The 27975-nt window shown below is 38.2% G+C and overlaps 1 protein-coding gene across 1 annotated transcript in view; it reads right to left on the bottom strand.

Moving 5' to 3' along the window:
• The window catches only part of ARHGAP24 (Rho GTPase activating protein 24), a 422476-nt gene that overhangs the window by 226731 nt on the left and 167770 nt on the right, over positions 1-27975 (bottom strand). Inside the window, exon 3 of the mRNA XM_004590591.2 lies at positions 16473-16560. Coding sequence (XP_004590648.2) covers positions 16473-16560 — 88 coding nt within the window. The remainder of the gene's footprint in view (positions 1-16472; positions 16561-27975) is intronic.

Here is a 27975-nt window from a genome sequence, read left to right as displayed (position 1 = left end):
TTAAAGGCATCTTGAATACCTGGAGAAACAGATACATAGGTGAAGTGTGAACAGACTCAAACACTGAAGTCCCAGTGTTAAGGAAGCAGAAGACAGAGAGGCAGGTGACGGAAGAGCAGGTAGGGAGCACAAGGAGTATTCCTGCCCTAAAGCTAGAAAAGGGCAAATGCCACATTAGAAAAGTCAGTCAATGGAGCAAGTCGCAGCATGGTTCACAAACACTTTTTTTTTAATGCCAATGGCTCACTGATGTCAAAGGGCACTGCATGGTGTTCCCAGGCTAGAACTTGGGAATCTTCCCTGGAGCTGAAGTAGGTAGCAGACAGGAGACTAGACAAGTACTGAAAACTAAAACTTCTTAATCAACATGACTGATCCTGTGTTCTAGTAGTTGATTTAACCCAAGGAAGGAAATATCATAACTTGAAACACAAAAGCCACAAGAGCAGTGTCAAGCCGATCCAATGGAGAAGAAATACCATGTTCAGCACACAATGATGGGACAGCTACAAATCCACATGCAAACAACAGTCTTCATATAACTTAGTGATACCATAAGCTTATGTTGGAACTGAAAAACACCTGTCTAGCAAGCATTTTAAATGCACGATTTTATGTTTTTATATGTTTTGATACACAGTTGCCCACCATTGTATTACACTTACCTACAATATTCAGTACAATATCTGGCTGTACAGATTTGCAGCTGCAGAGCAACAGGCTATATCATACAACTTAAATATACAGTGGGCTATACCATCTCGGTTGGTATAAGGAAACTCTATAATGTTCACACAATGACCATATTGCATGTTTCTCAAACTGCATCCTGTTGTTAGGCAGTCACGGTAAGTTTCTGTAATGATACAGCACTGCTGGATTTCAGGAAGTACAACAGGAGACATTCATCTCAAAGGAAACATTAGTCAGTTCACCAGAATTCATGTGCTAACAATGGGCTGAGCAGAATGGGTAAATTTCACATCTGGGCAGTACTTCAAATTGACTGGAGAGAGGATCATCAGTGGTTTAAACTTTGACTTCTGGTATTTAGAGAAGAAAGGAAATATAGTCCCACGAAATAAATACATTTTTATACCTGCAGTAATAGACTCTATTCATGTTTCATTGAATGCTTTCTTACTAACTGATTTTCACATGAACTAGGGGGAGGTAATGAGGAAGGATGCTATTGATGCTATAATTAGATTCCAGTATATTAGAAATAATGAGGTGTCCTTTCGAGATAAATTAGTTGAGCATAAGTAAGACACACATATAGTAGGAACAATGGGGACTAATTTACACAGATCACCATTCTCACTTGGGTGACAATAATTTACAGACATTCACATATGCTATCACTTTTTGCTCATCCCATGGTATAATGATCATTTCACTGATGAGGAATTGGATGCCATAAGAATTAGAGATTTGTTTAAGACACACAGCCAAAGCAGCTGTATCATTTCTGGTATCTCTAGTTCTGTAGGGGCTGCTCTGTCAAAGGGAGCTGCTAAGTGTTTCCCAGTGTGTTCAGTAGAGCTCTGTTTCTTAAGGGATAAAGATAGAGATGATAAGTGATATCTTCTCAAGAATAAAAGCTCATTTTAACTAATTGTCTGATGAACTAAATCAAACTTTGAACCAAATTATGGAACTAGTGTAGCATTCAGGCTCCTGATTATAAATGCTAGAATACATCCATTCTTTGTTATTCTATATATGATACTGATACATATCTACATATATTTGCATATGTATATCCTGTGTGTATCTCTATTCCTCCTTTTTCTCATCATTTGAAAAATACTAATTCAATGACTATGATAGGTCAGGAAGCAGGCTAAATGCTGGAAATAGGATGAAAAACATTCTTGGGGAGATATAGAGTTTATATATATGCAAATTTATAAGAAGTATAGATTCTAGACCTTAAAAATTGGCTAAAACATAGTGGGGGAGAGGATTACATGTAGTTTTCCATATGGAATAGACAATGGAGATACCATCAGTAGGATGTGCATAGTTAATACATGACTAACAAAATGAAAGGGAAAAATCATTCTAAAAAGAGGGTGTGTGGGTAGTGTGAACCATGACATAGTTAAAACGTGTTGCTAGAGGAAAGCATGACATGTTCAACAAACGGGGCCAGCAAATGACTTTAATTTATTTTTAATAAAATTTCACTTTTGTTGCTACACTTGAGAATCTATGGGATAATGAAATATGGAAGTTGAAGCTGTATAATAGGGTAAGAACTTGACAATCAAAAATCAACAGAACTGAAGAGAATCCAAAAGGCGAAAAGACTGGATTTAGGAAGAAAAGGAAGTCTTCACCATAGAAGAAAAGAAGACTGAATGGAAGATGGAAGTGGTCTTTTATGATTGGTATCAGGAAGTTAGAGGAATATCCACACAAATGAGTTGACAGTAAGGTTCTGTGTGGAGCGGAGGTGATCAAACACAATACAGTTCAAGCGATGATTGATTTGCATCAGTGATATTCTTCCTTGACACTCCCTGCTCCTCTACACTCTGTGTAAGTTGTGCTTCACAATGAGTGGCCCAGTCACCTGGGCAGATGCCATTAGGCTCTGCTTTTGGTGTCTTGCCTGTAAACACACACTAGAGCAGTATATAATGCGTAACTGATCACTTTTCCAAAGAAATTTCCTCCCTAATACAATTCACTTTGACTTAAAAGTCAAAAAAAAAAAAAACCAAAAACAAGTAACCCAACACTAAGATTATATGTTCCATGTATTCCCTTTGGGCAAACTGTTTAGAACAAAACAAAATACAAAAAACCCTGGGAGTATGGCTAAGGATATATTTAAAGTCCAGGTTAACTTGCAGGAAAGAGTAGTTAGATATAAAACACCTTTTTATTTTCCTCGCATGGCAGCCCCAATTTAAGTTTACACGTTCCTAGTTTATACGTTGGCTGCTAAACCATTTAGTTTTCTCAGCAGTTACGAAAGGAGAATGCAGAGTTCCAGGTTTAACGTGCTGCAAATGCATTAAGGTCTAGAAGGCTACATCTTTCCTTGAGGAACAGGATGAAGCTCTTGTAAAAACCACAAAGAGGGGGCTGCCCCCTACAAAAGAGAAGTCCCCAGAGGAGCAGTTAGGTGTCATCTGCTGTTTTATTCTGTTTGAACAGTTCTAGGAAATGAATACATGCTCAAAACACTCTTCCTATTGACTCCCCTTTATTCTTACAAAATAGTATACATCGGGGTCAGGTTAAGCCTAAGGAGTTGACATCCTATACGGGCTCTTGTTCGAGTCCTGGCATCTCCACCTTCAATCCACCTGCCTGCTAATGTGCCTAAGCAAGCAGTGGGTGACGGCCCAAGCCCTTGGAATCCCCACAACATGTGGGAGACCTGTAACAAGCTATGAGCCCTATGACTTCAGCCTTGCCCCACTCCGGCTCTTGTCATTTTTCTGTCTCTCCTTCTTTGTCTATCAACCTGCCTTTTAAATAAAAACAAATAAATCTTTTTTTTTTAATAGTATATCTGGGAACTGGTGTAAAGGCTCAAATGGCTAATCGCCTACCTGCAAAAGTGACATCCCATACAGACGCCAGTTCGAGTCCTGGCTGCTCCACTTCCCATCCAGCTCCCTGCCTGTGGTTTGGGAAAGCAGTGGAAGATGACCCTGAGTCCTTGGGACCCTGTATCTGCGTGGGAGATACATAAGAAACTCCTGGCTCCTGACTTCGGATCAGCTCAGCTCCAGCTGTTGCAGCCATTTAGAGAGTGAAACACTGGAGGGAAGATCTTTCTGTCTTTTCTTCTTTGTAAATCTGCCTTTTCAATAAAAATCAAATCTTTTAAAAATACTTTATCTCAATTTCATAGAAAAATTTGGTATTGGTGCAGGGGCCTGTGTTACATATTTCTTGTCTCAGAACTTTGGGCTTTTGCTAATATGATTTTAATCTAATATTCTTAACCATATAGTTCTTAATAAAAAATCATATATATATATATAAATATATATATTACTTTTCAATGATAGACTAATTGCCTCAGAATGACTTTCTCAATCACCACCCCAGTTACCTTTACTTTTTTTCCTAAATTTCCTAAATTTCTGAGCCATTTATAATTCCATTATAATAACTCACTTTCGAGGGATGTATTTATATGTGGCACTACACAGCCAATTGCTCCAAAAAGTTGATACTTTAGAGTAAACTTTATTCTCAGCTAGGCACAGTGCTGTGTGCTCCTAATAGTCTCATCTCCTTCCACCCTTACCTCAACCTAATCATGAAGACACTCTTGTTTCGTAAGAGGAACCTGCAGTTTAAAGAGCCTAAACAAATGACTTAGCAAAGTTGATGCTGACAGATGTCCAAGTCACAACCTCTTCTCCGTTCCTACACTGCCCTCTAGGTGGCTCTGAAGGATTTCCTTTCTACCATCAACCCCAACAATTAAACATGACTGTTTCTATTCTGTATTTACTTTCACCTTTCAAAAAATACTTAAGCACTGGGCAAAGTACTGAGCAAAGTAACTGAAACATAATTGGGACTTAATAAATCCCAGGTAGTTTTATTTTAAGTTATACCACTTTTGTTATTTAGGGTGTAGATTTCAGCAGATGAGGCCTAAAGTTAATGGGGAATCCAGGATCGCTCAGGACATATCAATAACCACCCTACAGGATTATGTAGGGCTGGTGTGATAGGACCATGAGAAAGATTAGTTTTAAAGAGGGCAACACTAGAGAAACACAGACAGGACCACAAACTGATAAGTAAATGAAGATAACACTATTTCCAAGCCAGGAAGGCTAAGAAGCCAAAGAAGGAACTATTGGGCTATAGATGAGTCCTGTAGTTTTATGTTCTGAAGCACTTAGGATCATTCTATCTCTAATAAAGGACGGCAAGGGGAAAGAAAGGGAGGGTAGGAGAGATAGGTGAGAGTAAGGGAGGGGAAAGAAAATTTGGAGAAAGAAGAAAGGAAGAAAGGAAGGAAAGGAGGGAGGAATGGAGAGAGGGATAAAACGAGGGAATAGGGAGGGTGAAAGAGAGAGAGAATTGGTTGAGCAGTTTGTTGCCTTTTGGCTAGGATCAAATGTGAAAGTGAATTGGTTGGCTCCCAGGGTTTTGGCATCGGACTCAGTGACTTGTTAGATCTACTCTTGCTTCAAGCAAGGGCAAAGCACATTTATTCTGGCAAGTAATTTGTTAATAGTTAGCTCTGGCAACTAAGTAATTAAAGATGTTGTTGACTTGGTACTAATGAAGTATTGAAGGGTGAGGCAGTGCAACTTACTTTCTAGCGTGAAGACTGTATGAAGTTAATGAATTCGTCTAGTCTCCAGTCTGCTAAGGCACTAGGAAGAACAGCTAAAGATTACACAATCCAAAATTTGACTAATCCAGCACAACCATTCCATAGATGAGGTTTAGTTCATCCATTCATTCAAACATATGCTGAACATATACTTTATGATACCACCCTTTTAGGCATCAGAGGAAGAAGATATTATCTCTATTCTCAACTTCTAATTTAATGGAGCAGGAACAACACATGAAATGAAAGAAATGTGATTATTGTAAGGAGAGAATGGAAACATAAGTATAGTGACCTTTAATCCTGTAATGTCATCTAGTTAGCAAGCCTGCCACTACTCTTACAGTTTAGGAAGGCTGTAGCATGACACAACTGTGTGCTCACAGGGCACTGAGTCTGGTGCAGTGTTTAGAATCATAAATCTAAAGATTTTTAGGTGGCAGGCATTAAGACATGCTGCTTGTGATGCCTCTGTTTGGTACTGGATGTCTGGATTTGAGGCCTCCTTCTGCTTCCCATCCAACTTCATCTTGATTGGACCCGGGAGCAACAGTGGTATCCCAAGTCACTTGATTCCTGCCACCAGGTGAGATCTAGCTGAAGCACCTCACGGCTATGGCCCAGGCATGTGGGGAGTGAACTGGAAGGCTATTTTGTCCATCTGCTCCTCCTCCACTTCTCTTCATTCTTTCAACTACAGAGATGAATAAAACTGGAAAAATATTGGGCCTGGCGTGATAGCCTAGCAGCTAAATCCTCACCTTGAACACACCAGGATCCCATATCAGTGTCGGTTCCAATTTTGGCAGCTACCGTACTTCCCATCCAGCTCCCTGCTTGTGGCCTGGGAAAGCAGTCGAGGATGGCTCAATGCCTTGGGACCCTGCATCCTCATGGGAGGCTCCTGGCTTCGGATCATCTCAGATCCAGCCGTTCCGGCCGCTTAGGGAGTGAATCATCAGATAGAAGATCTTCCTCTCTGTCTCTCCTCCTCTCTGTATATCTGTCTTTCACAAAAATAAATAAATCATTTTAAAAAGCTTCAAAAATTTTTATGAAAAACAGAATTAAAATATAAGTTTATTTGGTGCACAAAATTTTGAAATCCAATGTAAGCATCAGCAATGTGAATCTGTGTTGCTGATAACCAATGGAGGTGTCCGTATCCCAAGAACAACTTGTGAAACTAGCCATTCTGGCATGTGTCAATACAGGACCTGACATCTAATATTGGTGAATATTAAACACTAATGCTATGGGAATGCTTCTCATACCAATCCCAAAGGAAAATTGATAGGCTCATGGGCCGGAAGATATTAATAAACAAGAGGATGTGGGGAAAATATAACCTTTTAGGGAGTTGTCATTTTATTTATTTATTTATTTATTTATTTTTTATTGGAAGGTCAGATACAGAAAGGAGGAAAGACACAGAGGAAGATCTTCATCCGCTGATTCACTCCCCCAGTGACTGCAACAGTCCCAAACCAGAAGCCAGGAGCTGCTTCTGGGTCTCCCATGCACATACAAAGGCTTTGGGACATTCTTGACTGATTTTCCAAGCCACAGGAAGAGGGCTGGATGGGAAGCAGGCCTGCCAGTACACAAACCGGTACCCACATGGGATCCTGGCGCTTGCAAGGAAAGGATTTTCAACACTAGGTCACTGCACCAGGCCCAGAGTTGTCAATTTATTTTTAAAGAGTTCTTTACTTTCTTGAAAGAGCTACAGAGAGATAAAATCAGAGAAAGAGAAATTTTTCCATTGTCAGGATGGGTATAAGAGGCCGAGTTGAGCTAGATTCAAGCTAGAAGCCAGGGCCTTCATTTTGACCTCTTATATGAGTGACAGAGAACAAAGCAGCTGGGCCATCTTCCCAGGCTTTTCCAGGCAGTTACCATGGAGGTGAATCAGCAGTGGAAGAGTAGGGCCTTGAACTGGTACCCGTCTGGGAAGCTGGCACTGGATGTGGCAGCTTTAGCTGATAGGTCACAACAATGGCCTTGAGATCTTAGTAACTTTTGTTTGTTTTGGGAGCCTGCAGATTTGTAAACATAATGCATAAAGCCACCATCTGGGACACTGGTTTGTGTGTTTACTGCCCCACTTATAATCTGGCTTCCTACTAGTGGCCTGGGAGTCCAGCAGATGATGGCCCAAGTGCCTGAGCCCCTGCCTTCCACAGAAGAGACCCGGAAGACGCTCCTTGTTCCTGCCTTCGACTTGGTCCATCCTGGCCATCATGGCCATCTGGGGAGTGAACCTGATATCTTTCCCTCTAACTCTGACTTTCAAATAAGTAAATCTTAAAAAAACACAAAATTTGCTTGTTTTACTTCTTAGCAATGTAATGCCCTGTCCTTTAATTCACTTGAAGCCTTAGAATGCAGATGTGTGCTGTGAAAAGAGTGTTTGGAAAATGACCAAAGCTTGTCTTATAAGGGCTGCTGCCATGTTAGAACATTTAGGAAGAGCTTCTCAGGGTTACCCAAGTATGGGGTTGGGGAAGGTTCGCAAGCCAGGCACTCCCAATCTTTTATTAGTTGATTCTTTTTTTTGTAGTTTTTTCAATTTTTAATGTTTTAAAGCTTTTGTATTAAGTACATACACATATTAAACAAATATACATCTAATTTTTTATATTAAGGCATTAATTATTTTATTTAGCACTATGGTGTGTCATTTTTTGTTTCTAATAATTTTGATTGTCTTTAAGCCTGTCTTGTATAGTATAAAAATAGCATACTATATTTTCTATTTTTATTGTTTCCTTGGTAAACAGTTTCTTACCCTTTTTTATATTTTATTTCATTTTATTATATTTTTGACAATCTTTACATAGTTAATTAGGGTAAAAAGGCACAAGAGCTATAGGAAAGTAGTTCATTCTTTTAAAAAGCCATACAGCTGACTGCAACCTTTGTTAGTACTTAGAGTTCTCAACAAACTAAGACAGGGCTTGAAAGAGAGAATTTCGGTTTGGTCACCATCCTGTATTGAAGCTTCTAAATTAACACATTGCCAAATAATACTCGAATCATGATTCTAAGGTCATCAATAACACCACAGCCTGGGGATATGGACAATCCGAGTTCTAATTCTGGCTCTACTCAGACAATCAGGATTAGTGGTTCTATTAGTATCTCCAGCTTTATTTACGCAAATCTAGCACAGGGCTAAATCTGGCCTACTGCTTATTTTTTCCATTTTAAAGTACTGGGGAAAAAATCAAAGGATTTCTTGATACATGGAAAGCAAACAATAAAGCTTAATTTGAACACAACTGCACCCATGTGTTCACCATAGTAGAGACCAGCAGTTGGAACACAGCTCTTACAATCTAAGAAGCATAACATACTGACTCCTTTGCCCTTCCTTTGCTGGTTCCCGACCCAGCATGTGGTGATGGTGAATGGATCAGGCCCTACAAGAAAACAGTCCTCGTATAGGCACTTCTCCTTGGCTGATAATGAAATCACTTGTTTCATTATCCAGACATGTTTCAAATGCCTGCTGGTTGAAATGACAGAAGCCAGAATTTTGAAGAAATAAAAAAAGTTTACAAAATGTTCTTTACACCATGTAATAACCTCTTTTAAGAATACATCTTAAGATATTTTAAGTAGAAAGAGAATTTTGAAAGAAAAATATCAGATGTTTTTAAGTAAAAAAAATACATACTAGCTAAAACATGTTAACCTTTACCAATGCATTTTTTCATTCATGTTCAGAACTACTTGTGCATAAAGAATTTGGTTTTATACCATAAACAACTCCCACTCACATTCTCTAAATTATTTGCACACATTAAAACTAAGCAAAAACAAAAACAAAAAAACCTTTCAGGCCTGCCTACAAACCTAGGCAGACAACAAAGACATTATATTTGATGCTTTGGGTAATAAATATAACTGCATGGGCTTTAACTTATAGTCCTAACACAAAAGTGGGCAAAGTTCAAATAGGGGAAGTGTTGCAACAGTATGTGTCTTAGCAGCGTATTTAAAATGTTAAAAAAAGAGGAATAAGTTTTATGCTAAAACACTCTGAAAATATCCCTACATTTTCATATAAAATAGATGCCAAACAATGACTTAAATGCCAGTAAGTTAATAAACCCACAGGCATTTCTTGTACAACTCAGAAGGAGTAGCAAGTATAAGCAGTGATGGTAAACTTTCACTGCTGATGTTACATCATTATTTCAAACACTCAGATTGGCAAAGGATCTTTTCTCAGCGACACCCACGAGTAGCTGTCAGACGATGATTTCTCAGTTGGCCTATTACATAACACAGCTGTGCTGACCATGGAAATAGGTTCAGGTCTTGATAAATTAAAAATTTTATAGCCCAGACCCATGAAATGTTCAATCCAGGAACAGTTCTTTTACAAATGCATGAAATAATTCTGTGAGTTATATGATCCTAGAAGCAGCAGAAAGGGCAACTAATTAAGAGAGATAAATGTCTAAAACTGTCACGTGTACTAGGTGATAGTAAATAATAGAGAAAAAATATCCTAATTATGCAAACATGTGCCTAAGTAACATGACTAGATCAAGACACAAATAGCTAAATACAGAAATAGTGAGATAGAGATGAATGAAGTTCCTCGTTGTAAACTTGAACTGTAGATCTTAACCCTAGTGGCTTTTGGAGGATCTTAGACCACTCAAAAGTTGTATGCAATTTTAGTAGGAAAGAACAGAACATTTAAAAAATAGGTATCTTCGTTATTTAAATGACAGAGACACAAAAAGGAAAACTGATAGACTGACATTTCTCTTCCGTTGATTCCCTCCCAGCTTGCCCCCAACAGCCCGAGCTGTGCCAGGCCAAAACAGGAGTGTGAATTAAACCTGTGTTTCCTCTATGCTAGGATGAATCAAAGTGCTAGACCATCACCCTTTGCTTCCCATGTGTGCATCTGCAGGAAGCCAGCATAGGGAACAGAGTTGGAACCTGAACGTTGACAATTGCAGTTGGTTTGCAGGCATCACAAACAGCCTTTTGAACTGTACCTGTATATACACTATCCTCTGGCACACACACTCAAACACACACACACACACACACACTCACACTCACACACACACAGTCCACAATGAAGTCATTAAATAATCCAAGCATCCCTGTCCTTTAACTTTTTACTTTGCTTCTTAAGACATCCTTCTGAAGAATAACTAGTATGGATATTTTCTGTTGTTGAAATTTACACAAGTAGCATGAAATTGAAGATGTTGGAAATAATTAACATAGCCCTAGCTAAGAATGAGGTAAGTGACGCCTTGCACATTTTTATGGGATTAATTTTGTTTCCAGGCAGATTCAAATCACTATAGAGTTTCCTTCAAAAATTCTTTTTTTTAAATTTCCATAGCAACTATTCCTTTGTCCCCTTTTCTTCTGCATTCACCACATTCCTTTCCCTGAGGGAAGGAAGAAGATACACAGACCTCCTCATCCTAGTTATTATTGATTTTGGGCTGTGGGCCAAAATGGGGCTTTCCGAATCTGGAATATCGACAATTGCCCTTGAAACCTATAATGAGTCTGCTGGCTTGGTGGAGGACTTCCCAGACTTTGATTAATAACAGTGTGTGTTTGGTGGCTGGACAGGGTGATAGCTTGGTCAGTATAAGAAGGGGTCTGTGAAGAAGCTGAGAATGATTTCAGCAATGTGTGTTTCCTAATGAAGAGAGCTAAACCCCAGAGTGTAATCATTTTCTATGGGAAAGACATTCCACGTGCAGAATCCTTTGTGGCAGGTACGCACATTTCAGTAAGATCCCTGCTGTCTGTCTCTGTTTCTTCTTCACACCTTGTCTTGGTGATACAGCTGTGACCCTGGATCTGAAAGTGGGCATCTTTACCCAGTGCCCACTAATTGATGGGATGAAACACATACAGACTTGAAAATAAGTGAAATTATGTACTGCTACCTTCTTACCTCAAGTGGCAAAGCTCTTCACTGTAATAGATAAGCCGAGAAGAGATATCAGTGAATCCATTTCAGTTAAGAAAACTAAACATGTTTATATTTTAGAAAAGCCTCCAATATTCCACTAGCTCATTTTCTGGAAGAAATATACTTTTTTTTTTTGAGAGGGAGATGGGAGACATAAAGCCTATCTACCTACTTCCAAATGACAATGACTAGTGCAGGTCCAAGCTGGGAGCCACACAACTCAGGTCTCCCACAGGCGTGCAGGAAGGCAACCACTTCTGCCATCACTGTTGTTTCTCAGAGTGTGCATTAGTAGGAAAGTAACATTGGGAGGTAGGGGTAGGATTCAAATCCAGGCACATTCCAATATGGGAGATGCAGGCAGCTAATGACTCTCATTCTAAATAACTCATTTCCAAAGTGTGGGTATGTATACATACTTACTGTTATTTTGAATCACTATGAATTTTATATTTACAATTTTATTTTAAGCATAAATCAGTGAAATGTAATTAAACACACACACAAATATTCCTCAGTATACACTGTTACACAGGCAAATCCACAAGTTAGCATTGACTTTTTTTTAAAGATTTATTTATTTTTTATCACAAAGTCAGATATACAGAGAGGAAGAGAGACAGAGAGGAAGATCCTCCATCCAATGATTCACTCCCCAAGTGAGTCGCAACGGGCCGGTGCACACCGAACTGAAGCCGGGAACCTGGAACCTCCTCCAGGTCTCATACACGGGTGCAGGAACCCAAGGCTTTGGGCCGTCCTCAACTGCTTTCCCAGGCCACAAGCAGGGAGCTGGATGGGAAGTGGAGCTGCTGGGATTAGAACCGGCGCCCATAAGGGATCCCGGGGCATTCAAGGCGAGGACTTTAGCCTCTAGGCCATGCTGCCGTGCCCTGACTTTTGACTTTAATCAAATAACTTCTTTGCTTCTTAGTTTCTTCTGAAGAACAGAGCTAACACTGTCTCCATCATGGAGAAGTAGTGAGGATCCCATAAACTAATCTGTGTAAGAATCTAACACACTGCCTGGGATGCATCAGTATAAGCACAGATCAAGCTAGAGACAACACAGTTGAAAGCAGGGTGCTATTCAAGTTCCCAGAAACTGACATGTTAGCTGTTCAATGTGCCTGGGGCCCTCATGGATTCACTAATCACCGTTCTGGGGAGTTTATTCACCTAATTTCCCCCTCCTTCCCAATCAATGAGCAGCAGACACCAGGAACTTAAAGCCCAGTCTCTCTGTTCGGACCCAGTCTGAGAGACAACCTAGACTCAGAGCTCCCTGTGGCTTCAGCAGGACCTGAACCACATTGGGACTGTGAGCCAGCTTATTCTGCTCCAGCCTGACTTCCTCACTTCCTCATGGATGACGCGTCTCCAACAAGCACTCTGAGATGGCTGTTCTAAAGTAATTTTCCAACAAAGTATGTATATTGGGAACCCGAAAGAAGACTATAGAGTTGTAAACAAAACAATTTCTCCTCATGGTCCTGGAAATGAAGTTTGGGTCCAAACCTCCAGAAAAAAAAAATGCTAAGATGCCACATTCTGAACTGAAAAGCCCAGGGAAGGCAATTCCTGGGCACTTTCATGCAGGATTCACTGAAAGTGACTCAAAGAAGGGCTCCTGCCCTTGACTTTAAGAACAGAAAGACAGCAGAAACAGAAGTGTTACTTACAGAAAGTGGTGATCAACTGTGAAAGCTTGTACCATGCAGAATGGGGTTCTATCTGCAGAAATACGCAATATCCCACAATACCACCACGAAGGAGTCCATATTTGGAGAGGCCCATGGTGACCACTCAACAACAGGATCTGTGTATGAAGATTTGCACCTCCTCCCTCCCTTTTCTGGCTGACAGCATCAGAGGGCAGAGAAAGGGAAGCATGTTAAGGAGTTTCACACCTCTCAAGGCACTAAGAGCCACAGAGCGGTCTCTGCTTTACCAGGAGAAGGAAGGATCCTATAGCACGTGAGGCAGAAGTTCAGCACGGCAAAGTGGGGAGCTATCACATAGCTGAGATTTCCCTTGTAAAATTTGTGAATGCACACACATCAGTATGTAGTTGTTCAACACCTAATGTTTTACGGTACAAAGAATTAGGGATAGAGCAATGAGCAAGATGATATGGTTCCTGATTTTGTGCACTTGAAAACAAGCATAGTCCTTTGCCATATTTTGCCTGTCTCTATCTCTGAGTCAGTTTTTTTACACCTTCTAAGGAAGTTCAGGTATTTTTATTCCATTGATTTGGTTTCATTTTTGACACAGTACAGTGAAAACTCAACTAGAACACATTTTGAGAAGCAAAGAGATGTACTGAAATTTCTTTCTTCAAGGACCGCATGATCTGCCAACATTGCTTTCCTAGCCACGTCTCCCCAAAAGCTTAACACTTGGCTGTAAAAGTTCTAGCCTAAAACTTGGCATATCTGATAGCAAAGTCTTCAAATTTGTCAATTTGGCTGACATTTAAAAAAAACAAGTAGGGTAATTGGTAAAAAAAATTAGGGTGAAATGTAAATTATGGCATATTTAAGACAGCTTATTTCATGGGATCATGAATCTATAAGAAATTAATCCTGTATTTTTAAAAACTAGTAGGTTCTTTGCAAAAGCCTAAAATCTTCATATAAATATAATATACAAAAATGAAAATAAGTAATATAGATCTTCCAAGTCTGTTAGAAAAATTTGGTCACCGTTATTTGCTCACATTTTTTTTTTCATTTTATATCATAGGGCATGATAGACTAAAGCAAAAAAAAAGTAATCTTACTCAAACATACAGATACATATGATTACATTTTAAAAGCATAGTGAATACATGAATAAAACTTACATCACATAAAAAGCTTATGTTAGTTTGGATATCATTATGGGCAAACACGATTACACAAATTATTTCCTACTTACTGGTACAGCTGTAGCAGTTAGACTTGAGATTCTCATGTATGTATACAGACAGAACTGTGTTGAATGTAGAAGCATGACTTTTAGGATAGATTTGCAGAAGTGGCAATTGAGAGAATTCCCACTGAGGAATCCCATTGAGAATTAGTGTATGCAGGTAGGCCTGCAGAGGGTCCTGCAGTGGCATTGCCCATATCTCTGTAAAACTTTCTGTCTCTTATGAGTTCTGACACATGAAACCACTCCCATGTACCATCCCAGATTTCTACATTAGGCCATTACACAGGTGGAGAAATTGGAAAATTTCTTGTAATTCCCATTTGTAAAGATAAACCAAGTGTCATGATACCCCTAAATAACTCTGATTTTGCAAAGCTTGATAAAAACTGTGACACAAATACCCATATTCCCTTACCCATATTCTTAAAAAGCATAAAAACATTTGCCTGGAAACATCCTGAAATCAGAGCAAGTGAATAAAACCTTAGTGAATGAGATTAACTGCACAGACCCTAGGTAATTAAAGTAACCATGTGTTGTTAGTGCTTTCTCCTCAAAGGAGCAGACTTACATTATAAAACCTAATATAGAAGCTACTACACATCATATTATCAATTCAGGAAGCATCTTTTCAAATTATCTCTGGACATACTATATTTACTTTCACCATTATAACAACAAGCATGAATTTATTTTAAATTTTTTTGGACAACAACCTTGTGATTCCAGATATCACAATCTTAAACTTCTTTAGCTTTTCTTCTCAAAAGTCATGATTATATACACACTGCATGTGGAAAATAAGGCAAAGCTTGGCAATGTTGGAGGGGAGTTTTATCTGACTTGCCAAATCTGAAGACAAAGCTCACTTTAAAACAGTCTTGGGAATATTCGTCCATGTTACATCAGAATTACTCCATCAAAAGTTGAAATGTCTGTGCTGCTAGTAGAAAGAATGGGAACACAGACCTGTAACATTATTGGAGATGAAAAGTCAAAGCCACCGTGGGTTAACAACACGATGGTTTAAAAGCCAACAGGCACTAATGTTTGAGAATGAATAGAGAAAGAAATTTCCTCTATTGATACTTCAAAGAGTTGGCAACATCTGGAATATGGTTCCATATGAGCATTCCACCAAGGAGTAAGAATAAAAGGATTTTAATAGGGCAAACAAGATTCAGGTTTCTTACAATATGTTCTCCCTGGAGGGAAACAAATAACCCAATGCATCTGAGTAACCTTTCTGCACTTCAGCTGCATTAATTAACATTTAGTCATGGATTCCATCATGAGCCAGATGAACTCAGGGCTACAGCTGCTTTCGTGGACAGGGAAAATATGCTTTCACGTTTTATATTCCCAGCACTTAAAAACCTGAAAAAATATGCTTTATTGACACCCATGTGCCAACATGACTGACATTAATTACTTATCTTTCACCTAAATCAATTCAAAGCCACCCTAAGCTTGATTAAACCAATATCAGTATCACATGAAATTGGAATGGCCAGAACTATTATTTTTTAAATGTGTACACTTAATTCCCCTTTTCTAATGGACAGGGAAAGGCTGGAGAACGGATTGAAAATATGGATCGTGGCCTTGGAGAAGCCCTATTGCTGGGATCCTCAAAGTCTTCAGAGAAGGTCAGGAACACTAAAGGCAATGGGTGCATGGGACAGAGGAAACGAACACATGTTGCAGAAATTTAACTGCAGGATCCGATGGCTTGGTAGAGACAGAATCAGTTTAGGAACCATACATGTGTAAGTGTTTGGGAACAAAGTTGAAGTACAGAATCCCAACACAGAACTCACTGAAACACGTTTTGTTTCTGATTTTATAGCAGAAGTTCAATTTAATCCAGTTTTGTGAGTAAATATAATAATAAATGATCTTTGAAAATTACTATGCCTTTAGTATATACACATATTCCATGTGTATATCATACAATCACTGTAACAGCAAAATTTGTTCCAATGATTTCTTTCAGGTGTTGTTTTATGACCTCAGGTTAACTCTAGATTCTTGTGCAGAAATGGAAATTGTACAGTCACATGGCCATAAGTATGTGTGCGTGCATTCATCTGTACCATTGTAGAAAATGAAATGACTCCCTGTGCACATACTAACTTTGATACTTACATCTCCAAATTAATATCTCAGTCATGACTTACGAAGCATAAAACCTATCCAACAAATCACCAACATAAAACAAAATAATTTAATTAAACTAGACAAACACCCTACCTGCCACTATTTCAAAGAGGAATTTCCCTGGGTGGTCTTCATTGCAGGGATGCTCAACGACTTTATTTCCAGGAAGGAAAATAGTACCCTGTAAATACAAACATATAAAATATCAACACCATAGATCATCATCATCAGTGAATATTTAAGGAATGGCATATTGTAGTATACAATAACATACATTTTATTCATTTATTATCTCCAAGATAAAAAACTGAGCTGGTGTTTAGCTGGTGTTGTTGATCAGCATATTAAGCTGCTGCACGGATGCCCACACTGTTCTGATTAACTTCCAGCTGCTTCACTTATAACCCATTTCCCTGATAATGAACCTGGGAAAGCAGTGGAAGATGGCCCAAGTTGGATCCCTGCCACTCACACAGGAGACCAAAATGGAATTCTTGTCTCCTGCCTTCAGCCTGGCTCAACTCTGCCTCTGAGTCTATTTAACATCTAAACTAGCAATCTTGCTTTCCTGTCTCTTTCTTAGTCCTGTTATAGTTTTTTTCTCTCTTCTCTCTCTCATCCTGCCTTTCAAATAAATAAAACAAATCTTAATAAAAGTCATGTGCTAGGAAATAGGTGTTGACCTAGCGATCAAAATGCTGCTTGTGGCACTCACATCACACGCTGAAGTGCCTGGCTTTGGGTCCTATCTCTTTTTACAAGCTTAGATTCTAGGAGGCAACAAGTGACGGCTCAGGTACTTGGATTTCTGTCATCTATCTGGGATACTTGGGTTAAAGTCTTATGCTTAGCCTCGGTCAACCCTCTCTATTACAGATATTTGGAAAGTGGACCAGAAGATGGATGCGCTCTTTCTATTTTTCTCTCTGTGCCTTTCAAAAAATATTAAATATGAAATCATGTACCAAAGTTAAATATTACTTGAGCATCTAATACGTATAAGACATTTTGCTACTATCGAATTCATTGTAAGAACAAATTTATTAAATGTTTTTTATGATGCAAATTTTTACTGAGAATTTCACCAATATCTTATTATTTGTTTATTTGCTTGGATGATTGTATGAGATTTTTATAGCTGTGTAAATCAAGAAAGAGACATTTAGCCAAAGTTGTGATAAGCCTTCTCTTGTTCTCTGGTTCAAATGTGTCCTCATAAAACTCTGTGCTGCAAGTTTTATCTCCATTGTAAGAGTGTGGAGATGGCAGGTGTTTAAGTCATGGGGTGGGGACACCTCATGGATAAATTACTGACTGTCTTGAAATGGTTTGAATAGTTAAGTGATGTGATTTCCCCTTTCTTTGCTCTCCCACTGAGATAAGTCAGCAAAGAGGTTCTTGTCAGATGTCAGCTCATTAATACTGGACTTTCCAATTTGTTTTATTGTTAGTAGCATATTTTTGCTCCAAACGTATTACTTCATTAGGGATGTTCCATCATAGCAAAAATGGAGGACAACATATTGGTTAACCCATCTCCTTCCCATTAGATGTCTTTCTCTTTAGGGGACTGCTTCCATGCCAACTGAGACATATTTAAAGATCTGTCCCATTAAAACCTTGTTTGAAAACAACTAAAATAACCTTATCATTTAATTTTATTTTCCATGAACGTTTGTAAGTACAGTCGCTATTTAACTTCCTATTACCACCACTGCTTAGATTTTAATGTAGTTAATGCTAAGGAGGTATATGACTGAGGGAGTGAGCACTGTTAGGGAGATAAAGCCAGTATGGAAAACCAAGGATGCAAAGCACAAAACTCTTGCTCTTATCCACTAGATTATATTGCCAACTTTCCCCCCAACTTAATGTAATATTTAGTGCAAGTAGAATTCTACTCAACTTTAAAACTAACTGGTTTAGCACGAAAATCACAGTCATCACCTATTTCTAACTTCCTGGACTTAAAACGATAAAGTATAGCACTCCCTAACTAAAATTAAGGAATTTCAGGCTAAGAATCTAACTTATCCTTTGCTTTTTTCTTCCAAGAAGCAACTTTTTGTACTTATCATATCTAGTTTCTTTACATCCATGATCCCAATTTAAAGCATCTTTTAACAATTACTAAAAACCTATGATTTACTATGCAGGTTTAGTGTCCATGGTTTCTGTGAAAGGAGATCATGCCAGCTGTTTCGATTTCATTTATCCTACTTTTAAAAATGATTTTGTCACTTAGAAGTTATCTGAGTTTTAAATCAACAAATCACTTAATCATTTTTACACACACACATTTGTATGTATGTACATACTGTTATTTAATTCTATGCCTTCAGTTTTACTTAGGATCTTGACATAAGTCAGATTCAAGTTCCTTCCCTGTGTAGATAATAATTTCATTAAATCCCAAATTAGCTGACTTATTAAAAGATTATAAGAAATGTAACCAACTATTACCTTTTGTTTATGCACATGATAACTCCATATAGTTGAAAACTTTATTTTGAAGTTTTTCACTATGCAAGCTTTAGCTTTGAGGGCTTCAAAATTTTCATGAAACATGGAACTAAGAAGTTAATTTTGCTGCACATAACTAGGAAATTCATGCATAATCTTTCCACAATATACGTTCCCATTATTTTTTTTGACGACACCTCATATTTTGATAGTTTTTAAATGGTTAAATAAAATATCAGGGTATGTATTAGTATGTAATAGACATGCAGACAATCTAGGATCATAGAAAGTGCTAGAGAACTAAAACATGTTCTTATATCCTCCCCCACCAGGGTTGCCTCACCCAACAACTGGAAATTGTTATTGGCACAAAGCCGCTGCCAAGAACTGGAGATGGCCAAAAATAACCCATTTAGCTATGGTTTGTGCATCCCTGTAACTATCTAAAGTTAACATGGATGACATTCAAAGACCCATCACGTACCCACCATGACTCTTCTAAGATTTCCCCAAAGGGCAAGAAAATGGGTAGTCATCAAATCGTCTTTTTCCTGGAAAACTCTACCCCATATTTCTGCAAATCCCATAAAAGATTGACCCTGAAACTCCTATGCAGGCCACTCCAGAAATTGCCTTCTCTCTTTTTGAGTATAAGTTTTAGCTCTGCTAATTAATCATTACTTCTCACCCTTGATCTCCTTTTTGTGTCACAAACAAGAACTTTGATTTCTCAGCACCTCAGTACATAGACAATATACAACAAAGGATACACTATAATTAACAAACGCCTGCTGTAGTTAATTCAATAAATCCTTCAGTAGGTAACGTTATTTAATTGAAACAAATAAATTGATCATTCTATATAGAAACCAATAGTTGAAGTCCATCAATAATAAAAATGTCTAACTGTGATGGTTACTACCAAAGCATTGAGGAATATGTATGTTGCAATAAAATTCAGGTTAAAAAAGAAACATTCAAAAAAAAAAAAGAAAGAAACATTCAAATGTTTCACATTTACCTACCATTGATAACTAGTGTTAGCATCATCACAAGTATATATTTCTCTGTTCTTATGTTTGTTTGTATATGTATGTATATAAATGTGAATGACATTTTATAAAATTAGCATTTTTACTTCAAGACTAAAAGTCATGTAGTGTTATGCCCATGTAACAATCGTTATTTTTTCATGTTGACTTGTGTAGTGTTTTGTTGACTATACATACTTCAGTATATTTTGTTATTATAAAGCATTATTGCAAAGAACATTTCAATAAACATTTGTGATATTAAACCATTAAGTTTTTCTTTATTTATTACTTCAGGCAAAATTCCTAAGAGAGAAATTAGTGATAAAAATTATGCATGATTTGCGTGGGTTTGGTTATTTCTCCAGAGCTGCCTTAAATTTGCGAACCAAACAATCAACTAAGAAGAAAATATAATTCAAGAACCTAATCTAACTCAGAAGCAATTTATTAAAGTATTTCCATATGTCAGTTATTATTTCTATAATTATCTCATGTAGCATGAGGTGTGCAGAGGAAATAGAAAATAAATGGTTTAATCTTAATACAAGAGGAACACAGCACATAATCAGTGAACAAATGAGTGCCAAGGTATGTAGAAAAACAAGCTAATAAAACAAAGCTTAAGGAGAGAATGTCATAAGGGCAGTCTCATTAGTTAGGAAAGGTAATATGAAGAAAACGGTCTCTAACAAAATACTGAGTTTTAAGGTTCAGTGAGTTGGGGTAATCTTTAGTGGAAGGAATAGCATCAACAAAAGCATAAATTATGGCCATATGTGTAGAACACATTACAGTAGGTACAAGATCCAAGTGGAGCAACACTTAGGCAGTGAAGACTGTTGAATTTGCATGTTGAATGAGTGCTGTAGAGTTAGCCTAAGACAGTGGATTGTGCAGTTGATATCAGTATAAACTCTTGAACAAAACAGGTGGTGACTTAAACATACTAGATTCTTTTTTTTTTTAAAGATTTATTCATTTTATTACAGCCAGATATACACAGAGGAGGAGAGACAGACAGGAAGATCTTCCGTCCGATGATTCACTCCCCAAGTGAGCCGCAACGGGCCGATGCGCGCCGATCCGATGCCGGGAACCAGGAACCTCTTCCGGGTCTCCCACGCGGGTGCAGTGTCCCAATGCATTGGGCCATCCTCAACTGCTTTCCCAGGCCACAAGCAAGGAGCTGGATGGGAAGTGGAGCTGCCGAGACTAGAACCGGCGCCCATATGGGATCCCGGGGTTTTCAAAGCGAGGACTTTAGCCGCTAGGCCACGCCGCCGGGCCCAACATACTAGATTCTTAAACATTTGCTATCATAAAGCCATTAATTTGGTATAAAATGGCAAAGCCACGATCTACAAAAAAAGTAGCAGTGCAAATGGCTTACATTCATATTTAAGAAACTTCACTGCTAGTGGAATAATTAAGATACATAAAGTAACTGGTCCTAGTTCAACCAGGGAACAAAGAAAGAAACGTTAAATTTGACTTCAGTTTTCCTCCTAGGTTATCTAGAAAGAAAGTGATACCTTTTATGATAAATGGGGACTTAAAAAGACCCAAGCTTCTAAACCCTAAATTATGTGATTCTTTAATTTTTGTTAATTCTGGGCCCGGCGGCGTGGCCTAGCGGCTAAAGTCCCCGCCTTGAAAGCCCCGGGATCCCATATGGGCGCCGGTTCTAATCCCAGCAGCTCCACTTCCCATCCAGCTCCCTGCTTGTGGCCTGGGAAAGCAGTCGAGGACGACCCAAAGCTTTGGGACCCTGCACCCGCATGGGAGACCTGGAAGAAGTTCCTGGTTCCCGGCATCAGATCGGCACAGCACCGGCCCGTTGCGGCTCACTTGGGGAGTGAATCATCGGACGGAAGATCTTCCTTTCTGTCTCTCCTCCTCTCTGTATATCCGGCTTTCCAATAAAAATGAATAAATCTTTAAAAAAAATTTGTTAATTCTGCTAGATGTTCTTTATTTTATCATTTAGACATTTTCTCCATTTGGCCTTCTATTCTGAGCTCCAGGAGATTAATATCTGTTTTAAGATTTTATTTATTTGGAAGGCAGAGTGACAGAGAGAAGGAGAGAGGGAAAAAAAAGACTTTCATCCAGTGGATTACTCCTCAGATTGTTGGACCAGGCCAAAGTCAGGATCTAGGAACTCTCTCTGGGTCTCCCAAGGTGCCAGAGGCACACGCACGTGGGCCATTGCCCACTGTTTTCCAGGCATTTTGGCAAGAATCTGAACCGAAAGCAGTGCAGGTGGGACTCAAATTTTGCTCTGATGTGGGATACTGGCATCACAGGCACTAGCTTATCTTGCCCTGTCACAATGGCAGCTGTCAAAAGATTCAACTCTAAACATAACACACATCTGGCTGCCTTGATTTTTAACTGCAGGTTGGTTTTTGCCAGGCTACATCAAAGGTTGAAAAACCACGAGAAAGACAGGTCAAGATACGTATTTACTTATCTTCCTCTAATGCTCTAAGCAGCATTAGAACATAGCTTAGCCTGCATCTTCTGAAGTTGGAAGTTTCTGAGGTTCCAATAAAGCTGGGGATGGTAATGTTTCCTCCTTAGTTTTAGCTCCATGAAGCTATCATCACCCTTTGCCATTCATGAGCCCTCCCAGCATTTTGCAATTGGTTTTTTATACGTTTTTTCAGTGACCCCTTTTGGAGTGAAGCTATCAACTTCTTGCTGAGATCCTGAATGATAAAACAGCCAGGGTGAAGGTTGCTGAGTATTTTAAGTAAGGATATATTGTCTCATGATTTTCAATAAGCCTAATTGAAGAATTTGGATGATCCTAGAGTAGAAATTCAAGTATAAAAAGCACTGGTATTTTTGATAGTGTAGCATCTATGGCATTAGTCCTATGACAATAATTAATCACAATATAGATTGGAATCATATGTATTTCTGTCCCTGATGGAGAATATCCCTTTTATAAAGAAGTCTTAAAAATTCAAAATGGACCAACATTGTGCCTTGAATCTTTTAGTTTTGACAGCTAAGATTTGGCAAAGTGATATAATTCAGAATCATACTAGTGACTTACTTTCAGCTGAAATTTCTATGAAAGAGAAGCCTCATCTCAAGTCAGTAACAGCTTACTGAGCAAAAACCACAGGAGTTTGGGATCAGGCTAGATGATGTTGAAAATAGGCAGATCTTTTTCTCTGAAATTTGGATTGCACAAATGCATGTAGTGCAGTAGATTTATGCATGATTTGTTAGTTTCAGAAACACTAGGGCAAGGTTTCATTTTTTCTCTAGCATGAACCACAAATAGGAGCATCACAAGGAAGGATACAAAGTGTGTCTTAAAGATATACATAGATTTTTAATGAGACTACAGAGAGGTTAAAAAAATAACTAGAATAGAGTGAAACAATTATTACTCAACAATTTTTATTAGTGTTACATAATTTGGCTCATTTTTTTTCCTTGTAGCAATTAATTGCATTCTCCACTCAGTAAATATTAATTAAATAATGTTGGATGTGTACAAGGTCCTGTCCTGGGGGGAAGAAAAAATGACATGAAAGCCCCCGGCAGCCTGAGACTATATCTAAGATTCATTAAGGGAAGGTAGAGTATTAGAAGATTATTACATATAAGGCTTTTTGTGGAAAGAAACAGGATAATGATGAAAGTTATAAAGCCTTATCCACAAGAATTTGATCACACAGCAATCTGTCCACGACAGTGAAGTTGGTGGTTTAGCAGACCTGCTCTGGTATCAGGTTCCTGAGGTCCAGATACCTGCTCTAGCACCTGTTAGCCATGTGACTTCTGACAGAACACATCTCCCCATTCCTCAGGTTCTTCATTCAAAAACACAATCTATTCCACACATGGTTCTGATGAAGTCTGGGGAAAAATGTCTAGTATTTAGTATTTGTTACCTGCTTAATACTGAAAACATCTTATATCCCAGATGACTCAAAGAAATTGCGGGCACGTAGTTTGATAATCTTCAAATAATGAAACAATTTTAGTAAATATGATCATTTATGTGAACAATGATACAGTAGAAAGCTGAAATTTTAATTTCTTTCTGGTTGGAAAGTGTAGATGAACCAAAGCAAGTTCATCTCTAATCTGTAATCATAATAGTAAACCGTAGGATATTTCATGCCAATAATGGTGATTGCTCACATTTCTTTGCTTACATTTTGCTGAACAGTTGCATTTTAATATCATTAATTCATCCCATGAGTCTATTACACAGATAGTATACATACATGAGCACAATAAAGCTCGGAATCAGATACAGTAGACTCCTAAGATATTTGGTTTGAACAAAATGGATGAATCCAAGCTGTTTCAAAGACTTTTATGCTTATTTATTAAGCCAGCTAATGTTCCTTGTTCTGATCAATAGTTGTGACTAATGCAGTTTGAAGTTTTAGACATAGTTATCAAGTTTCTTCTTAGGTTCTGAAATCAGCTACATGGATTCTTGCATTTTTTCCAGGCCTGAAGCAAAAGGGAGACTTGCAAATCTGGTACCATTTTGGAACCCACCCAAGTGATTATGATGTGTAAACTCTTTGGGGAATTGTAACCTAAATACTGCTATAAATTGCCTTATAGAAAAAATGTAGCATAATATTAGTAAAAATTTACAACTTTGGAAATGTACTATTTTTTCTCAGCTAATAAAAACCAGAAAAGCCAGTAATACATGCAATATTTCCAAGTCATTATTTAAATTAACAATGACAAACATCACAGCATGAACCTATTTTGTAATTACCACAAAATAGAAATACATTCTTTATACAGAAATCTCAACTTACCCTTTAATTTTATAAACTGCAGACCTAACACCAGAAAGGCCTTATTTCCCTAGGTTCATTTAAAATTTAAAGTAACATTTGCATAATATCACTACAGATATTCAGATCCTACTATGGCTAACAAGAAAGCTTTTATTGAGATGGAGGAAAAATGTGGGCAGTATTTTGATATAATTCATGTAGAACTCTTTAATCCATTAGTTTCAGGCACAAGGATCCTTTATCCCATGTGGATTCTCCCTTGATTTTTTTTCTTGCTGCAGATTTTCTGCATAAATGCTCTTGCATGAGCCCAACCGTGCTAGTTACATTGGGCCACATCTATTTGTCAACAGTGTTTTGATTGATTGTCATATGCAGGAATTCTTTGATTGTGGTCGTGAGAAAGAGAGGTTATGAGGGTTTGTGATTTTAAATCTGAAAGTTTAGAACCAACTTCTCAAAGTTTGGAAAGATCCAAAAGTTGCTTTGCTCAGTGCTTACCTAACATACGAGTCCCTCCACAACTCCAGAGGCATTTAGCACTTGGCTGATGCATTTCATTACTTGTCCTCAGGCACCCAAGTTATTTTTGAAATATTTATAATTGGGAGGAATAAACATCAATATGTTGACCCCAAATCTCCTACCATTTCACTGTGTGTTCTTTCATTTGGAGTGAAATCCCTTTTCTAGCCTGAATTGCTAACAGCTTTTATCTACTAAGGCTGTGTCCATGTTACAGAAAGAATGTTGAAGCATCAGTGAACTAAGTAGCACCCAGTTGGCAAGGGGACAGATGTACTTTGACCCTGAGAGACCAAATTGATTTCCACAACCAGATAACAGGAAGTCACAAAGCAATATGTTGGTACATTCACTTACTCATTTATTCATCATATATATCTTTAGCATGTATTACATATTGAAGAAGTCAAAGTGCTTAGGGAAAAATGCAGAAATATTTATGAAGGTTAATGATGGATAATCTGGTATTTCTCACAAGTAAGAGATATGAGGATTTGATACTCAACAGAGAACAAAGTGAAATCAGAGGCTTAGCCACTCCACTGTCAGTCACTAGAAACCGCCAGGGACCTCCTCGGGGTCTGAGTTTAGACTTGTTGGGAAGTCCCCACCTGTCTTTTTTTTTTTTTTTTTTTGGTCATTTATTACAGCAACAAGGAAAATAAACATATGAAACAGACACAACACAACCCTTCCAATGAGTCTCCACAAAGAACCCTGCAAATTGCTCGAGGATCCCAATTCTCAAGTGCTGAAAGACAGAAGAGAGCCAGTCACGGGGGTGGGGCAGGGTCATCCACATGTCACAGCCTTTCAGGCAGGTGGTAGCCCAAGAAAAGCCTTCTCATCCAACATGTCCTCCCAACGGGAGTAAACTGTTAAACCCACGTACCCAAATGTCTATGACAAAGTTAAAAGCTTTTCTTGGGAGTAGACTCAATGTAACTGTTAACCCTTCTCAGTCAAAATTACTGGGGCCTGATAGTGTCCAACAATTCCTGCCACATTACAATTTCTATTATCTCTCAGTCACAAAGAGAAATGTCAGCTGCTCAGGGGATGGTAAATGCCAAAGGCTTGAAAAGAAGTTTAGGGCAAAAGAGAATATTCCTGAAAGTACATGAAATTTGTTGCTCATTACGAAGCAAAAATCTAAGGCCTTAAACAGGAATCTCATGATACATGTAGAGTAGTCTGTAAAATTAAGGAAAAATAGTTCCATTTAAGCCACTAATTTTAAATAATGAATAAAGTCTGCTTAATAAATTAAGTGGAAGGGACCTAGAATGAACTTTGGAAGAAAATGTGTGGTCGTTATGTCTAGAGGTCCAAAAAACCTTCAGAGCCTGAAAACAATAATTTTGCATTTTTTTAGCCAGCAGGAGATAAATCATTTCACAGCTAAATAATTTTCCAAATATCTAAATTTTAAATTTGTAATGTTTAACTTGGAGAAAGACTCTTAAGAAGAAAGCATTTCAGGACCTAATCAAAGTTCTTTAGATGCTCTGAGCTTGACTTTTTCTTTCTTTCTATTTTTTTTTTTGTTTTAAATCAGTATAAACTTTAAACATAGTTTTCATGTTGAAACTGGACATTTCACTGATTTACAGACTGAATTCAAAAATGCTCTACCATGGATTTCCAGCAGTCTATATGCTTTTTTATTCTCTAGAAGTCCTGTGCATTAAGACTATTGCATTTTTATAAAGAAAATGTAAACGCTTTGTATAAAAAGCTGTTAAGTTCATTTCGCTCACAATGTTAAAGACACAGGTAGCGGGTTCTATATTAGTCTGGATCTATGAAGGTGTGAGCTTGGGGACTGAAAACCTGCAGGGTGTAGGGTAGCACAATTTAAAAGCAATTCTGACTCATTTCCAAATTCCTTTCAGAAAGGAAAGTGTGTTTGTGTGCAAAGGTTTTTTTTTTAATACTTTTAAATTATTTTGATCTTTTTGGCAAGGAGCTATACTTTTTACACAGCAAAACAGTGTTGGGAAAACATCACTGACTGGTATTAAAATCAACTGTCTCATGTTTTAGGCCTTGGAAGACCAACTGAAGAGTAGCATGCATTTTGCTCTTGGCTGTTGCCCTAAGCATCTCAAGTGAACTCATTTCTCTCTCGGCCTTAAAAATATTGTACTGGCTGTCCTGATTCATCAGGAAAGAGGTTCAAGTGCAAATACTCATTTGTATCTGGTTTCTGTCGGATCAACTAGACTCAATTAATGTGGTAATCGAATCTGGTAATCTAATTAAAGTCCAGTGTAACTTACTAGTAGTCAAAATTAATATGACCATTTTTCCATTTTCCATTTTATCCAAGGACATTGGGTTGAAATTCTTTGTCTTGCCATTCTTTTTTTTTTTTTTAAGATTTATTGCTATTCTTTTTTAACTTTTATTGCAAAGGCAGATATTCAGAGAGGAGAGACAGAGAGGAAGATCTTCTGTCCGATGATTCACTCCCCAGGTGGCCACAACGGCTGGAGCTGAGCCAGTTCAAAGCCAGGAGCCTCTTCCGGGTCTCCCACATGGGTATGGGATGTCCTGGACTGCTTTCCCAGGCCACAAGCAAGGAGCTGGATGGGAAGCGGGGCCGCCAGAGTTAGAACTGGTGCCCATATGGGATCCCGGCATGTACAAGGCGAGGACCTTAACCACTACGCCATCACGCCGGGCCCTATCCTGCAATTCTTTTAAAAAAAATATTTGAAAGGGTAGGAAGAAGGAATAGTGTGTGAGAGAAAAGATCATAGAGATCTCCCATCAAGT

This window comes from Ochotona princeps, chromosome 7 (assembly GCF_030435755.1).
Source record: "Ochotona princeps isolate mOchPri1 chromosome 7, mOchPri1.hap1, whole genome shotgun sequence".
NCBI classification, from domain to species: domain Eukaryota; kingdom Metazoa; phylum Chordata; class Mammalia; order Lagomorpha; family Ochotonidae; genus Ochotona; species Ochotona princeps.
The sequence above is the reverse complement of the archived record's forward strand: the minus strand, read 5'-3'. Positions and strand labels throughout refer to the sequence as shown.